Below are 17778 nucleotides of genomic sequence, written 5' to 3'. Positions count from 1 at the left end.
TACACATCCAAAAAGAACAAAGGGCCAAAATCAAAGAATTATCCCCAACAAATAGAAAGGGAGCAACAAAACAAACCCACAGGCACCAGAAGGAAACAAATAATAAAAATTAGAGCTGAACTAAATGAAATAGAAAACAGAAAAACAATTAAAAGAATTAACAAGACCAAAAGCTGGTTTTTTGAAAAAAAATCAACAAAATTGATAAAGCACTGGCAAACTGACCAAAGAAAAACAGGAGAGGAACCAAATAACCCAAATAAGAAATGAGATGGGCGATATTACAACAGACTCAACTAAAATTAAAAGAATCATATCAGGTTACTATGCAAAACTGTACTCTAACAAATTTAAAAACCTAGAAGAAATGGATGAATTCCTAGAAACACACTACCCACCTAAACTAACACAAAGAGGCAGAACAACTAAATAGACCCATAACAAAAGAAGAGATTGAAAAAGTAATCAAAAAACTCCCAACAGCAGAGAGCAGTGGATGCACACCCCAAATTCTCATAAGACAAGACTTAATGGTCTCACTGAGACTGGAAGGACCCTGGTGGTCATGGCCCCCAGACGTTCTGTTGGCCCAGGACAGGAACCATTCCCGAAGCCAACTCTTCAGACATGGATTGGACTGGACAATGGGTTGGAGAGGGATGCTGGTGAGGAGTGAGCTACTTGGATCAGGTGGACACTTGAGACTATGTTGGCATCTCCTGCTTGGAGTGGAGATGAGAGGATGGAGGGGGTTAGAAGCTGGCGAAAAGGACACAAAAAGAGAGAGTGGAGGGAGACAGTAGGCTGTCTCATAAGGGGGAGAGTAATTGGGAGTGTGTAGCAAGGTGTATATGGGTTTCTGTGTGAGAGACTGACTTAATTTGTAAACTTTCACTTAAAGCAGCATAAAAATTATTTTTAAAAAAAACCAAAAAACTCCCAACAAAAAAAAGCCCTGGACCAGGCTGCTTCACTGCAGAGTTCTACCAAACTTTCAGAGAAGAGTTAACACCACTACTACTACTAAAGGTATTTCACAACATAGAAAAGGATGGAATACTACCAAACTCATTCTACAAAACCACCATATCCCTGATACCAAAAACCAAGTAAAGACACCACAAGAAAAGAAAATCATAGGCCTATATCCCTCATGAACGTAGATGAAAAATCCTCAACAAAATTCTAGCCAATTCAACAACATAACAAAAAAATAATTCACCATGAACAACTGTGATTCATACCAGGTATGCAGGGATGGTTCAACATTAGAAAAACAATTAATGTAATCCACCACATAAATAAAACAAAAGACAAGAATCACATGATTTTATCAATTGATGCGGAAAAGGCATTTGACAAAGTTCGACCCCCATTCATGATAAAAACTCTCAGCAAAATAGGAATACAAGGAAAATTCCTCAATATAATAAAGGGTATTTATACAAAGCCAACAGCCAACATCACCCTAAATGGAGAGAGCCTGAAAGCCTTCCCATTGAGATCGCGAACCAGACAAGGATGCCCTTTATCACCACTCTTACTCAACATTCTGCTGGAAGTCCTAGCCAGAGCAATTAGGCTAGACAAAGAAATAAAGAGCATCCAGATTGGGAAGGAAGAAGTAAAAGTATCTCTATTTGCAGATGACATGATCTTACACAAAGAAAACCCTAAAGAATCCTCAAGAAAACTACTGAAACTAATAGAAGAGTTCAGCAGAGTATCCGGAAACAAGATAAACATAAAAAAATCAGTTGGATTCCTCTACACCAACAAAAAGAACATCGAAGAGGAAATCACCAAATCAATGCCATTTACAGGAGCCCCCAAGAAGATAAAATACTTAGGAATAAATCTTACCAGAGATGTAAAAGACTTATACAAAGAAAACTACAGTACACTTCTGCAAGAAACCAAAAGAGACTTACATAAGTGGAAAAACGTACCTTGCTCATGGACAGGGAGACTTAACATTATAAAAATGTCTATTCTACCAAAAGCGATCTATACATTTAATGCAATTCTAATCCAAATCCCAAGGACATTCTTTAATGAGATGGAGAAACAAGTCATCAACTTCATATGGAAGGGAAAGAAGCCCTGGATAAATAAGGCATTACTGAAAAAGAACAAAGTGGGAGGCCTTACTTTACCTGATTTTAGAACCTATTATACTGCCACAGTAGTCAAAACAGCCTGGTACTGGTAAAACAACAGATACACGGACCAATGGAACAGAATTGAGAATCCAGACATAAATCCATTCACATATGAGCAGTTGATATTTGACAAAGGTCCCAAAACAGTTAAATGGGAAAAAGACAGTCTTTTTAACAAAGGTGCTAGCATAACTGGATATCCATTTGCAAAAAAATGAAACAAGACCCATATCTCACTCCATGCACAAAAACGAGCTCAAAATGTATCAAAGACCTAAATATAAAATCTAAAACAATAAAGATCATGGAAGAAAAAATAGGGACAACGTTAGGAGCCCTAATACATGGCATAAACACTATACAAAACATTATTAAGAATGCAGAAGAGAAACTAGAAAACTGGGAGCTCCTAAAAATCAAATACCTATGCTCACCCAAAGACTTAAAAAAGCTTAAAAAGACTACCTACAGACTGGGAAAAAGTTTTTAGCTATGACATTTCTGATCAGCGTCTGATCTCTAAAATCTACATCACACTGCAAAAACTCAACTGCAAAAAGACAAATAACCCAATTAAAAAATGGGCAAAAGATATGAATAGACACTTCACTAAAGAAGACATTCAGGTAGCTAACAGATATATGAGTAAATGTTCACGATCATTTGCCATTAGAGAAATGCAGATCAAAACTACAATGAGATTTCATCTTACTCCAACAATGCTGGCATTAATCCAAAAAACACAAAATAATAAGTGTTGGAGAGGCTGTGGAGAGACTGGAACACTTCTACACTGCTGATGGGAATGTCAAATGGTACAACCACTTTGGGAATCGATTTGGTGCTTCCTTAAGAAGCTAGAAACAGAACTACCAAACGATCCAGCAATCCCACTCCTTGGAATATATCCTAGAAAAATAAGAGCCTTTACACAAACAGATATATGCACACCCATGTTTATTGCAGCACTGTTTACAATAGCAAAAACATGGAAGCAACCAAGATGCCCATCAATGGATGAATGGATAAATAAATTATGGTATATTCACACAATGTAATAGTACGCATCAATAAAGAACTGTGAGGAATCTGTGAAACATTTCATAACATGGAGGAACCTGGAAGGCATTATGCTGAGTGAAATTAGTCAGTTGCAAAAGGGCAAATATTGTATAAGACTACCATTATAAGAACTTGAGAAATAGTTTAAACTGAGAAGAAAACATTCTTTTGTGGTTACGAGAGGAGGGAGGGAGAGTGGAAGAGGGCTATTCACTAATTAGATGGTAGATAAGAACTACTTTAGGTGAAGGGAAAGACAGCACACAATACAGGGGAGGTCAGCAAAACTGGACTAAGCCAAAAGCAAAGAAGTTTCCTGAATAAACTGAACGCTTCGAAGGCCAGTGTAGCAGGGGCAGGGTTTTGGGGACCATGATTTCAGGGGACATCTAAGTCAACTGCCATAATAAAGTGTATTAAGAAAACATTCTGCATCCCACTTTGAAGAGTGGCATCTGGGGTCTTAAACACTAGCAAGCAGCCATCTAAGATGCATCAATTGGTCTCAACCCACCTGGATCAAAGGAGAATGAAGAACACCAAGGACACAAGGCGATTACGAGCCCAAGAGACAGAAAGGGCCACATGAACCAGAGACTACATCATCCTGAGACCAGAAGAACTAGATGGTGCCCAGCTACAACCCATGACTGCCCTGACAGGGAACACAACAGAGAACCCCTGAGGGAGCAGGAGAGCAGTGGGATGCAGACCCCAAATTCTCATAAAAAGACCAGACTTAATGGTCTGACTGAGAATGGAAGGACCCTGGTGGTCATGGCCCCCAGACCTTCTGTTGACCCAGGACAGGAACCATTCCTGAAGCCAACTCTTCAGACACGGATTGGACTGGACAATGGGTTGGAGAGGGATGCTGGTGAGGAGTGAGCTTCTTGGATCAGGTGGACACTTGAGACTATGTTGGCATCTCCTGCCTGGAGGGTAGATGAGAGGGTAGAGGGGGTTAGAAGCTGGCGAAATGGACACGAGAAGAGAGAGTAGAGGGAGAGAGCAGACCGCCTCATTAGGGGGAGAGTAATTGGGAGTATGTAGCAAGGTGTATATAAGTTTTTATGTGAGAAACTGACTTGATTTGTAAACTTTCACTTAAAGCACAATAAAAACTATATATATAAAAAAAAAAAAGCAACAGATTAATCCAAGGGAAAAAAAATAAAATAATAAAGTTAATAACAGAAAAAAAAAAAAATGAGCAAAGGATATGAACAGACACTTCACTAAAGAAGACATTCAAGTAGCTAACAGCAACATGAGGAAATGCTCATTATCAATAGCCAATAGAGAAATGCAAATTAAAGCTACAAGGAGATTCCATCTCACTCCAACAAACCAAACCAAACCCAGTGCCATCGAGTCGATTCCAACTCATAGTGACCCTATAGGACAGAGTAGAACTGCCCTATAGAGTTTCCAAGGAGCGCCTGGCGGATCTGAACTGCCAACCCTTTGTTAGCAGCCATAACTCTTAAGCACTATGCCACCAGGGTTTCCAACAAGCCTGGCATTAATCCAATAAATGGTGGAGAGACTGGAACACTTGTATACTGCTGATGGAAATGTAAAATGGTACAACCACTTTGGAAATTGATTTAGCGCTTCCTTAAAAAGCCAGGAATAGAACTACCATATGATTCTGCAATCCCACTCCTTGGAATATATCCTAAAGAAATAAGAACCTTTACATGAACAGATATATGCACACCCATGTTCATTGCAGCACTGTTTACAATAGCAAAAAGATGGAAGCAACCAAGGTGCCCATCAACAGATCAATGGATAAATAAATTATGGTATATTCACATAATGGAATACTATGCATCAATAAAGAACAATGATGAATCCTTGAAACATTTCGTAACATGGAGGAATCTGGAAGGCATTATGCTGAGTGAAATTAGTTGGCTGCAAAACAACAAATATTGCATAAGACCACTATTATAAGAACTCAGGAAATAGTTTAAACAAAGAAGAGAATATTCTTTGATTGTTATGAAAGGAGGGAGCGAGGGAGGGAGAGGGGTATTCACGAATTAGATAGTAGATAAGAACTATTTTAGGTGAAGGGAAAGCCAACACACAACAGGAGAGGTCAGCAGAACTGGACTAAACCAAAAGCAAAGAAGTTTCCTCAATAAACTGAACACTTTGAAGGCCAGTGTAGCAGGGGCGGGGGCCTGGGGACCATGGTTTCAGGGTACATCTAAGTCAATTGGCATAATAAAATCTATTAAGAAAACATTCTGTAGCCCACTTTGGAGAGCGGTGTCTGTGGTCTTAAACTCTATCTAGTGGCCATCTAAGATGTTTCAATTGGTCTCAACCGGCCTGGATCAAAGGAGAATGAAGAACACCAAAGACACAACGTAATTATGAACCCAAGAGGCAGAAAGGGCCACATATACCAGAGACTACATTAGCCTGAGACCAGAAGAAATAGATGGTGTCCAGCTACAACCGATGACTGTCCTGACAGGGAATACAACAGAGAATCCCTGAGGGAGCAGGAGAGCAGCAGGATGCAGACCCCAAATTCTCATAAAAAGACCAGACTTAATGGTGTGACTGAGACTAGAATGATCCCATAGGTCACGGTCCCCAGACCTTCTGTTAGCCCAAGACAGGAACCATCCCCAACACCAACTCTTCAGACAGGGATTGGACTGGACTATGGCATAGACAATGACACTGGTGAAGAATGAGCTTTTTGGATCAAATAGGCACATGAGACTATGTTGGCATCTCCTGTCTGAAGGGGAGATAAGAGGGTAGAGGGGGCAGTGTGCTGTCTCATTAAGGGGAGAGCAATTAGGAGTATATAGCAAGGTGTTTATAAATTTTTGTATGAGAGTCCAACTTGATTTACAAACTTTCACTTAAAGGACAATAAAAATTTAAAAAAAAACACAATCATAAAAGTAGTTATATTAGGATGGTGGGATGTTTTTCTAATATGATATTACCCCTAGCTTTCAAAAATGACGTTTAAAATACGCAAATAAACACATTATTTTACAATTTGGTCACTCTGCCATTTTCAACACATGACTTCAAGCATTGCTCTGATTATCCCACCCAGGCTCATAAAAACAGGAAAAGAGCACTGAGGAGCCTACACAGAAGGCTTTCGGAGCCAGGTGTAGAAGTGGCACACATCAATTCCACTCCATACCATTGAAGAAAATTTCATTACCTGTGCACATTTAACTGCAAGTAAGGCTGGGAAAAGAGGTATAGCTGGGCAGTCATGTGGTCAACTACAATTCCATTGCTATGAAGAAGAAAGGAACAGATTTTGATGGACAGATAGTGGTACTGCCACACATAGCTGAGTTTTGTCCATTTTGAACTTCAAATGAATAGAGACATGTTATGTGATTATTTTGTGTCTGGCTTCTCTTATTTATGTTTATGCTCTTTGGACTTTGTTTTACATAGTGTGTGCAGAGTACAGTACAGAAAGAAATGTTCTGGCTGGGAGTTGCCCTACTTTCACTATAGTCCCAGAACTACCACTTCACCAGTAAATTACACCCTCGAGACTCCACTTCCTCGAATACATATGAGGGAGTTGATTAGTGTACTCTCTAATCTCTGAAACTGATCATGCTAGCTGCTCATCTTTAGTGAAATGTTATTTCCACTGTTTTTAGAGCAAAAATAACGAAATTGCACTGAACCAACCATTCCGCTCACTTCCCCCCCAGCACTCCCACTCCAGTATGATGGATAACTAGTATTTGCATAGTGGCTGCCTGGGATATTTGGTGCCTTTTATACTGAGCGAACACAACATTAACCTGTTTGACTTAAGCTCTGATGACCCTGGCTACATTAACACTATATTCTAACTAAGCGAATTCATCAAGCACTCTACTCATTAAATATTTTAAGGTATTTGCTTCAAAGAGAATACTTCAAAATATCTTTCCTTCTAGTTGTCTCTAGCTTCAAGAACGGGGTGATTGGAAGAAAAAGAAGGGTTAGAAGGAAGTATACTTTTTCTGGTGGTTTTAAGGTATGTCCAGAGACTCTTTGATACTCCTCCCTTTATAAGCTGGAGCCTAATTTCCCTCTCTTTACAGTGGGCTGTACTTAGTGACTCATTCCTAGAAAACAGAATGTGGTAGAAATGACAGTAATTTACACAGGCAAGGTTATAAAAGGCATTGAGGCCATGTGTATGCTTGCATGTGTTTTGTGTGTCTCAGTCTCTCTCACATCACTGGAAGAAGCCTGCTGCCGTATCATGAAAACACTTAGGCAGCCCTATGGAGAGGTCCACATGGTGAGGAGCTGAGGTCTCCTGCCAACAGCTGGCAAGGAACCAAGACCTGCTATCAACAGCCATGTGAGTAAGCCATCTTTAAAATGAATCCTCCAGCGCCCCCATCAAGCCTTCAGATGATTGCAGTCCGAAACAACAGACTGATCGCAATCTCATGAGACCAGAGCCAGAACAAGCCATGGATTAGACAGGTCCATAAAACAAAATGAGACTAAATGGGCACACCAGCCCAGGGGCAAGGACAAAAAGACAGGAGGGGAAAGGAAAGCTGGTAACGGGGAACCCAAGGTTGAGAAGGGGAGAGTGTTGACATGTTGTGAGATTGGCAACCAATGTCACAAAACAATATGTGTGTTAATTGTTTAATGAGAAACTTGTTTGCTCTGTAAACCTTCATCTAAAGTACAATAAAAAAAATTAAAAAACAAACAAAAGGAATGAACTTCTAATACATTCTAAAACATAAATGAACCTTGAAAACATTATGCTAAGTGAAATAAGCCAGACATAAAAGAACATATATTGCATGAGTCCATTATATAAAATGTCTAGAATAGAAAAATGCATAGAGACAGAAAGTAGATTAGTGGTAACCATGACCTGGAGGAAGGAGAAAATGGGGAGCTATTGCTTAACGGGTGCAGAGCTTGTTTGGAGTGATAAACTTTTGGAAAAATATAGTGATGATGGTTGCAAAACATTGTCAGTGTGATTAAAGCCACTGAATTATACACCTGGCAATGGTTAAAACAGCAAATTTTATGTTGTGATATTTTATCACAACATAAAATTATATAAATAAGGCTGTTTTAGTTATCTACTGGTGCTACAACAGAAATACAAGTGGGTGGTTTATTTAACAAACAGAAATTTATTCTCACAGTTTATGAAGCCAGAAATCCGAATTCAGGGCGCCAGCTCCAGGGGAAGGCTTTCTCTGTGTTGGCTCTGGGTGAAGGTCCTTGTCATCAATCTTCCCCTGAGTCTAGGAGTTTCTCACTACAGGGACTCCAGGTCCAAAAGACATACTCCACTCCTGGTTCTTCTTTCTTAGTGGTAGGAGGTCCCTCTCCTCTCTGTTCACTTTTCTCTTATATATCTCTTAACAGATTGACTCAAGATACAACCTAATCCTGTAGATTGTACCCTGATCGTTAACATCACTGCCTCTAATTTTGCCTCATTAAGATCACAGAGGTTAGGATTTACAACACATAGGGTTATCAGATCACAAAATGGAGGACAACCACACAACACTGGGAGTCATGGACTAGCCAAGTTGACACACATTTTGGGGGGACACAATTCAATCCAGAGCATTTCACCCTTTGGACCCCAAAAATTCATATCCTTGCCACATGTAAAATACATTTACTCCACCATATCATTCCAAAAGTCTTAAATCAACTTCCAGTCCAAATTCCATCCTGGAGCAAAATTCCTCTTCATCTGTGAAATCCAGAAAACAAGTTATCTGCTTCCAAAGTACAATGGTAAAACAGGCACAAGACAGACTTTTCCACTACAAATGGAAGAAATTGGAGGGAAAGAAGGGATAACAGGCATCAAATAAGTCCAAAACCCACCAGACCACATTACATTAGCTCTGAAGGTTTGAAAATAATACTCTGTTCTCTGAGACATTTAGGTTATGGCTCTACCCTCCAGACTCTGGGTGCTAGCCACACTCTCCAGATTCTGGGCGAAGACCCCTTGGCCTGGGGCTTCAGCTCCACTTTCCAGGGCCACTGGGATGGCAATGCTGCTCCATCAGCTTTGGGCAGCCCCATTTTCCTAGTCCGAGTGGTGACCTTACCCCTTTGGCCCCAGCACGCCCCATTCTTCTGCCCCTTGGACATGGCAGCCCCTCCTCTCAGCTTTGGGCAGCAGAACTGGCCCTATCCCACTGGCATGGCCCCATACTCTGGAACTGAGCTGCTGAAGATCTGACCCTTTGAAACCTAGGAGGCTGTGGTTCCACCCTTTGAGACCTTATAGGTTGTGGCCCTACCCTTTGAGACCCAGGCAGCTCTGCTTCCATGCTCCTTGTCTCTCCAGTTTCTGCTTCCTGGTTCCTTGGCCTCTTGGCCCCTTGGCCCCTCAGGCCTCTTGGGCCATCCCAGCCTCTGCCCTGGTCAGGCAAGTGTTACAAAGCCCTTTAGCTCCCAGAGGCACCCCACTCCATCAATAAGCCTTGGCCTGAAGGCACCAAACTCTCTAACTCTATGGGTTGGCAAGCCTAGCTCCACTGATAAGTGCCAGGAGGCACCCCACACTGCCAGGAAGCCACCTGTGTGAAGGCACTCAGCTCTTTCTTGATCCGTGGGTTGATTCCCACGCCATCTTGTGTCAGTTTCCTGGTTCCGCTGATGCCATTTTGCTGCTACTGCCGCTGCCACTGCCACTGCTACTCACCATCTGCATTGTCTCCAGTGTTACACTTCTCCTCACTACCTTCTGAGCTCTCACCAGAAATGCCTTTGATGTCCATAATTTCACCAACAGTCTCTTCAAGGCAATCTAGGCTTTTACTATTAGGCACCTTAAAACTCCTCCATCCTCTACACTTTCACATTTTCAAACAAGCTTCCACATTTTTGCTATCTGTTAGAGCAGTACCCAACTCCTGGTACTAAATTCTATCTTAGTCACTGTCTTAGTTATCTAGTGCTGCTGTAACAGAAATACCACAAGTAGATGGCTTAAAAAAAAGAGAAATTTATTCTCTCACACTCCAGTAGGCTAAATGTCCAAATTCAGGGAGCCAACTCTATGGGAAGGTTTTCTCTAGAAATTTATTTCCTCACAGTAAAGTAGGCTAGAGGTCCAAATTGAGGGCACTGGCTCCAGGAGAAGTCTTTCTCTTTCTGTTGGGTCTGGAGGAAGGTCCTTATTATCAGTCTTCCCTTGGTCTGGGAGCTTTTCTGCACAGAAACCTTAGCTCCAAAGGGCATGCTCTGTTTCCAGCACTGCTTTCTTGGTGGTATGTCTCCCAACTCTCTGCTTCCTTCCTTTTCTTTTTCACCTCTTGTAAGATAAAAGATGGTGCAGGCCACACCTCAGGGAAACTCCCTTTACATTGGATCAAGGATGTGACCTTAGTAAAGGTGTTACAATCCCACCCTAATCCTCTTTAACATAAAATTACAATCACAAAATGGAGGACAACCACAAAACATGGGGAATCACGGCCCAGCCAAATTGATATGTACATTTTTGGGGGGGACAAAATTCAATCCATGACATTTCACCCTTTGTCCCCAAAACAATCATGCCCTTGCAACATGCAAAACATATTCATCCCATCATATCATAGCAAAAGTCTTAAATCAAGTCCAAAATCCAAAAATTCCTCTTCATCTGTGAAATCTAGAATACAAGTTATCTGCTTCCAAAGGTACAATGGCAGAACAGACACAAGCTAGACATTTCCATTAGAAATGGGAGAAACTGGAGGGAAAGAAGACAACAGGCACCAAGCAAGTCAGCAGAACACATTACATTAGCCCTCATGGCTTGAAAATAATCCTCTGTTCTCTGAGACAATTTACACAATGGCTCTGCCCTCCAGACTTTAGGTACTGGCCACGCTCTCTGGTCCTGAGTGAAAACCCCTTGGCCCTGCACTTCAGCTCTGCCTTTCTGGCCCACTGGAACAGCAACTCTGCTTCCTTGGTTTTAGGTGTACCATTCTCCTAGTCCATTTGAGTGGCGACTCTGCCCTTAGAAACAACAAAGGGCATGACTCCACCCTTTGAAACCCCTGAGGTCATGGCCATACCTTTTGAGACTGAGGCAGCTCAGCTTCTTGTGTTCCTTGTCTCTTTCGCTTCTGCTTCCTGGTTTCTTGGCCTCTCGGCTCTTTGGGCCTCACACTCACATCTGCCCTGCTGGGGCAAGTGTTTCAAAGCTTAGTAGCTCCACCAATAAGTGCCTAAAGGCACCCCACTCTACCAGAAAGCCTCCTGTGCACAAGCATTCAGCTCTCTCACTCTGCAGGTCCGCTCCAGCGCTATCTGGCACTGGTCTCCTGGTTCTGGTGCTGCCAGTTCGCTGTTGCCAGTCCTCTGCTGCTGTTTCTCACCACCTGTGCCTTCTCCAGTGTTAACAGCTCTCCTCACTTCCTTCTGAGTCTTCGATCCATTCACAGTTTCAAAACCGGTGCCATACTTTAGGTATCTCTTAGAGCAGCACCCCACTCCCTCGGTACCAAATTCTGTCTTAGTTATCTAGTGCTGCTATAACAGAAATATCACAACTGGATGACTTCAACAAAGAGAAATTTATTCTCTCACGGTCCAGTAGGCTGGAAGTCTGAATTCAGGGCACCGGCTCCAGGGGAAGGCTTTCTCTAGAAATTTATTTCCTCAGAGTAAAGTAGGCTGGAAGTCCGAATCCAGGGCACCGGTTCCAGGAGAAGGCTTTCCCTCTCTGTTGGCTCTGGAGAAACGTCCTTGTCATCAGTCTTTTGGCCTGGGAGCTTCTCCACAGAGGAACCTCAGGTCCAAATGACATGCTCTGCTCCCGGCACTGCTTTCTCGGTGGTATGAAGTCCCCCAACACTATGCTTATTCCCTTTTCTTTTTATCTCTTGTAAGATAAAAGATGGTGCAGGCCACACCCCAGGGAAACTCCCTTTATACTGGATCAGGGATGTGACCTTAGTAAGGGTGTTATATTCCCACCATAAACATCTTTAACATAAAATTACAATAACAAAATGGAAGACAAACAAACAATATGGGGAATTATGGCCCAACCAAACTGATACACACATTTTTGGGGGGAACATAATTCAATCCATGACAGTTATCTACTGCGGGTACAACGGAAATACCACAAGTGAGTGGTTCTAAGAAACAGAAATTTATTCTCTCACAGATTCAGAGGCTAGATGTCCAAATTCAGGGTGCCAGCTCCACGGAAAGGCTTTCTCTCTTTCAGCTCTGGGGGAAGACCCTTGTCATCAATCTTACCCTGGGTCTAGGAGTTTCTCAGCACAGGGACCCTGGGTCCAAAGGACACATTCCACTCTTGGCTCTTCTTTCTTGGAGGTAGGAAATCCCTCTCCTCTCTGTTCATTTTTCTCTTTTATATCTCAAAACAGACTGACTCAAGATATAAGCCAATCCTGTAGACTATGTCCTGACTCAGTAACAAAACTGCCTCTAATCCTGCCTCATTAAAATCAGAGAGGCTAAGATTTATAACACATAGGACTATCAGATCACAAAATGGAGGAGAACCACATAGTACTGGGATTCACAGCCTAGCCAAGTTGACACACATTTTGGGGGGACACAATTCAATTCATAACAAAGGCCATGTCAAATGTATAAAGAAGGACATAAAGACCAAATGAATTATTTACGTAATGATACCAAAGAACCTTAATAAATGGCTATACCTACATACAGTCATTATACACACACACACAGAAGCCCTGGTGGCACAGTGGTTAAGAGTTCAGCTACTAACCAAAAGGTCAGCATTTCAAATCCACCAGCTGCTCCCTGGAAACCATACTGTGTCCTATACGGTCACTATGAGTCAGAATTGACTCGACAGCAGTTGGTTTAAGGTACAAGCTATCTGATCAGGATTCTCTGATCAGGATTCTGGCAAAGGTATAAAATAATTCTAATAAAAATGGCAAAACACAAGAATAAACTATGAAGCCAGCGTATCCCTGATACCAAAACCAAGTAAAGACACCACAAAAAAAGAAAATTACAGACCAATATCCCTCATGAACTTAGATACAAAAATCCTCAACAAAATTCTAGCCAATAGAATTCAACAACATATCAAAAAAATCATTCACCATGACCAAGTGAGATTCATACCAGGTATGTAGGAATGGTTCAACATTAGAAAAACAATCAATGTAATCCATCATATAAATAAAACAAAAGAACCACATGATCTTATCAATTGATGCAGAAAAGGCATTTGACAAAATTTAACACCTGTTCATGATAAAAACTCTCAGCAAAATAGGAATAGAAGGAAAATTCCTCAATATAATAAAGGGCACTTATACAAAGCCAACAGCCAACATCATCCTACATGGAGAGACTCTGAAAGAATTCCCGTTCAGATTGGGAACCAGACAAGGATGCCCTTTATCACCACTCTTATTCAACATTGTGCTAGAGGTCCACAGCGAAGCAATTAGGCTAGATAAAGAAATAAAGGGCATCCAGATTGGGAAGGAAGAAGTAAAAGTATCTCTATTTGCAGATGACATGATCTTATACACAGAAAACCCTAAAGTATCCCAAGAAAACTACTGAAACTAATAGAAGAGTTCAGCAGAGTATTGGGATACAAGATAAACAGACAAAAATCAGTTGGATTCTTTTACACCCACAAAAAAACATTAAAGAGGAAATCACCAAATCAATATCATTTACAACACCCCCAGGATGATAAAATATTTAGGAATAAATCTTACCAGAGATGTAAAAACTTATACAAAGAAAACTACAAGACACTACTGCAAGAAACCAAAAGAGACCTACATAAGTGGAAAAACATGCCTTGCTCATGGATAGGAGGACTTAACATTGTAAAAATGTCTATTCTACCAAAAGTGATCTATACATTTAATGCAATTCCGATCCAATATCCCAAGGACATTCTTTAATGAGATGGAGAAACAAATCACCAACTTCATATGGAAGGGAAACAGGTCCCAGATAAGTAAAGCATTACTGAAAAAGAACAAGGTGGGAGGCCTCTACCTGATTTCAAAACCTATTATCCCGCCTTAGTAGTCAAAACAGCCTGGTACTGGTACAACAAAAGATACACAGACCAATGTAACAGAATTGAGAATTCAGACATAAATTCATCCACATATGAGCAGGTTATATTTGACAAAGGTCCCAAAACACTTAAATGGGGAAAAGACAGCCTTTTTAACAAATGGTGCTGGCATAACGGGATATCCACCTTCAAAAAAATGAAACAAGACCCATACCTCACTCCATGCACAAAAACTAACTCAAAATGGATCAAAGAACTAAATATAAAATCTAACACACTAAAGATCATGGAAGGAAAAATAAGGACAATGCTAGGAGCCCTAATACATGGCATAACAGTATATAAAACATTACTAACAATGCACAAACACCAGAAGAGAAACTAGACAACTGGGAGCTCCTAAAAATCAAACATCTATGCTCATCCAAAGACTTCATCAAAAGAGTCAAAACATTACCTACAGACTGGGAAAAAGTTTTTAGCTATGACATTTCCGATTAGAGTCTGATCTCTAAAATCTACACAATACTGCAAAAACTCAACTACAAAAAGACAAAGAGCCCATTTAAAAAATGGGCAAAGGATATGAACAGGCACTTCACTAAAGAAGACATTCAGGTAGCGAATAGATACATGAGGAAATGCTTACAATCATTAGCCATTAGAGAAATGCAAATCAAAACTACAATGAGATTCCATCTCACTCCAACAAAGCTGGCATTAATCCAAAAAACACAAAAAAATAAATGTTGGAGAGGTTGTGGAGAGACTGGAACACTTAAACACTTTTGGTGGGAATGTCAAATGGTAGAACCACTTTGGAAATCAATTGGGCACTTCCTTAAAAAGCTAGGAATAGAACTACCATATGATTCTGCAATCCCACTCCTTGGAATATATCCTAGAGAAATAAGAGCCTTTACATGAACAGATATATGCACACCCATGTTCACTGTAGCACTGTTTACAATAGCAAAAAGATGGACACAACCAAGGTGCCCATCAACAGATGAATGGATAAATTATGGTATATTCACACAATGGAATTCTACACACTGATAAAGAACAATGATGAGTCTGTGAAACATTTCATAACATGGAGGAATCTGGAAGGCATTATGCTGAGTGAAATTAGTCAGCTGCAAAACGACAAATATTGTATGAGATCATTATTATAAGAACTCGAGAAATAGTTTAAATAGAGAAGAAAATATTCTTTAATGGTTATGAGAGTGCGGAGAGAGGGAGGAAGAGGGGTACTCACTAATTAGTAGACAAGAACTATTTTAGGTGAAGGGAAAGACAACACACAATACAGGAGAGGTCAGCACAACTGGACTAAACTAAAAGCAAAGAAGTTTCCTGAATAAACTGAACACTTTGAAGGCCAGTGTAGCAGGGGCGGGGGCTGGGGATCACGGTTTCAGGGGACATCTAGGTTAATTGGCATAATAAAATCTACTAAGAAAACATTGTCTCACTTTGGAGAGTGGTATCTGGGGTCTTAAACGCTAGCAAGCAGCCATCTAAGATGCATTGGTTGGTCTCAACCCACCTAGAGCAAAGGAAAATGAAGAACACCAAAGACACAAGGTAATTATGAGCCCAAGAGACAGAAAGGGCCACATAAATCACAGACTACATCAGCCTGAGACCAAAAGAACTCGATGGTGCCCGGCTACAACCCATGACTGCTCTGACAGGGAACACAACAGAGAACCCGTAAGGGAGCAGGACAGCAGTGGGATGCAGACCTCAAATTCTCATAAAAAGACGATACTTAATGGTCTGACTGAGACTAGAAGGACCCTGGAGGTCATGGTCCCAGACCATCTGTTAGCCCAAGACAGGAACCATTCCCAAAGCCAACTCTTCAGACAGGGATTGGACTGGACTATGGGACAGTAAATGATACTGGTGAGGAGTGAGCTTCTTGGATCAAGTAGACACATAAGACTATGTGGGCATCTCCTGTCTGGAGGGGAGATGAGAGGGCAGAGGGGGTCAGAAGCTGGCTGAATAGACACGAAAATAGACAGTAGAGAGAAGAACTGTGCTGTCTCATTAGGGGGAGAGCAACTGGGAGTTGATAGCAATGTGTATATAAATTTTTGTATGAGAGACTGAATTGATTTGTAAACTTTCACTTAAAGCACAATTAAAACACACACACACACACACACAAGAATAAAAGGGCAATATTAAAAGGGAAGATTTTTTTTTTGGCTAATACTTCCCAACTCTTTCCTTACTCTGACACCCTTTACCCTTTTTTTGTTTTTTAACTAGATTAGCTAATTGGCTTAAAACTAACTTTAAACAAAACAAAACTAACTTTTGCTAAAGCACTTTTAAAAAGCTGAAGGGAGACAGAAGCACAAATGATAAACTTACAAATAGTTAACATATTCACAAAGCCATTGATAAATTCTTACCACCATAAAATCGAATCATACAGCCAAGGTCAGGATTTGTTGCCTCCTCCTGTATGCGCAGAGGATCATCAAAGCCCAGCCTGGATAAATAATCATAAACGATCTGAAGAGGTCGTTCAGTAGGTTCCAGTCTCCTGCTTACACAATTCGAAAGAAAAATATTTTATAAAGTTATAATAATGCTTCATTTTTTAAATCTTTCAAGATACTCTTGATTTTTACCTCTATATCAAGATTTTCTTTAACATCATACAATACAACTTATATAAACAAATGACTCTCAAAATTTTTTGGTCTCAGAATCCCCTTATATTCTTCGAGAACCCCAAAGAGTTTCTGTTTATATGGTTTTATCTACTAATATCTACTGAATTAGAAACGAAAATTAAGAATTCCCAAATATTTGATTATTCATTTAAAAACTGTAAGCCTATTATGTTAGCACCAATAACAGTTTTTGAAAAATATACTTTCCAATAATAAAATAAATTCATTGCGAAGAGTGCTACTCTTTTACATTTTTGTAAATCTCTTTAATAGCTGCTTAAAGGAAGACAGCTGGAGTCTCAAATTCGCTTCTGCACTCAATCTGCTGTGATATCATGTCGTGTAGCCTTTTAGGAAATGCCATTATACACTTATGAGAGATTGAGGGAGAAAAGAAAATTAATATCTTAATCTAATTTTTAAAAAATTAGTTTTGACCTCATATACCTCCTTAAAAAAAACTCAGGGACCTCCAGAGGTCCCAGATCTATACTTTGAGAACTTCCAGTCCAAACTTACAGGTAGTGACATTATGGGATATGAAAGACCATACTTGGCCATAAGTGATTGCATGTAAGCTGCACACAATTATATAGATGTAATCCTTGGGGCTGCTTACTATTTGCCAGGTACTATATAGTTCCATTGGCTTCACAGATAATTCTTTCCTAAGAACTGAGAACGAATGGCTCAATGGTTCCCCAGAAATCATCCTACTAATATGGTACTGACAGCAAGTTTAGTAAAACATATAATGTCTAGTAATCATTTGTGG

General features: G+C 40.5%; 1 protein-coding gene across 1 annotated transcript in view; it reads right to left on the bottom strand.

The window, feature by feature from the left end:
- The window catches only part of PHLPP2 (PH domain and leucine rich repeat protein phosphatase 2), a 91633-nt gene that overhangs the window by 54552 nt on the left and 19303 nt on the right, over positions 1 to 17778 (bottom strand). The window contains exon 3 of the mRNA XM_049864152.1: positions 16737 to 16870. Within this exon, the coding sequence (XP_049720109.1) occupies positions 16737 to 16870 (134 nt within the window). The remainder of the gene's footprint in view (positions 1 to 16736; positions 16871 to 17778) is intronic.

This window comes from Elephas maximus, chromosome 21 (genome assembly GCF_024166365.1).
Source record: "Elephas maximus indicus isolate mEleMax1 chromosome 21, mEleMax1 primary haplotype, whole genome shotgun sequence".
NCBI classification, from domain to species: Eukaryota; Metazoa; Chordata; class Mammalia; order Proboscidea; family Elephantidae; genus Elephas; species Elephas maximus.
Note: the sequence above shows the minus strand (reverse complement) of the source record. Positions and strands in the feature narration are given on the sequence as shown.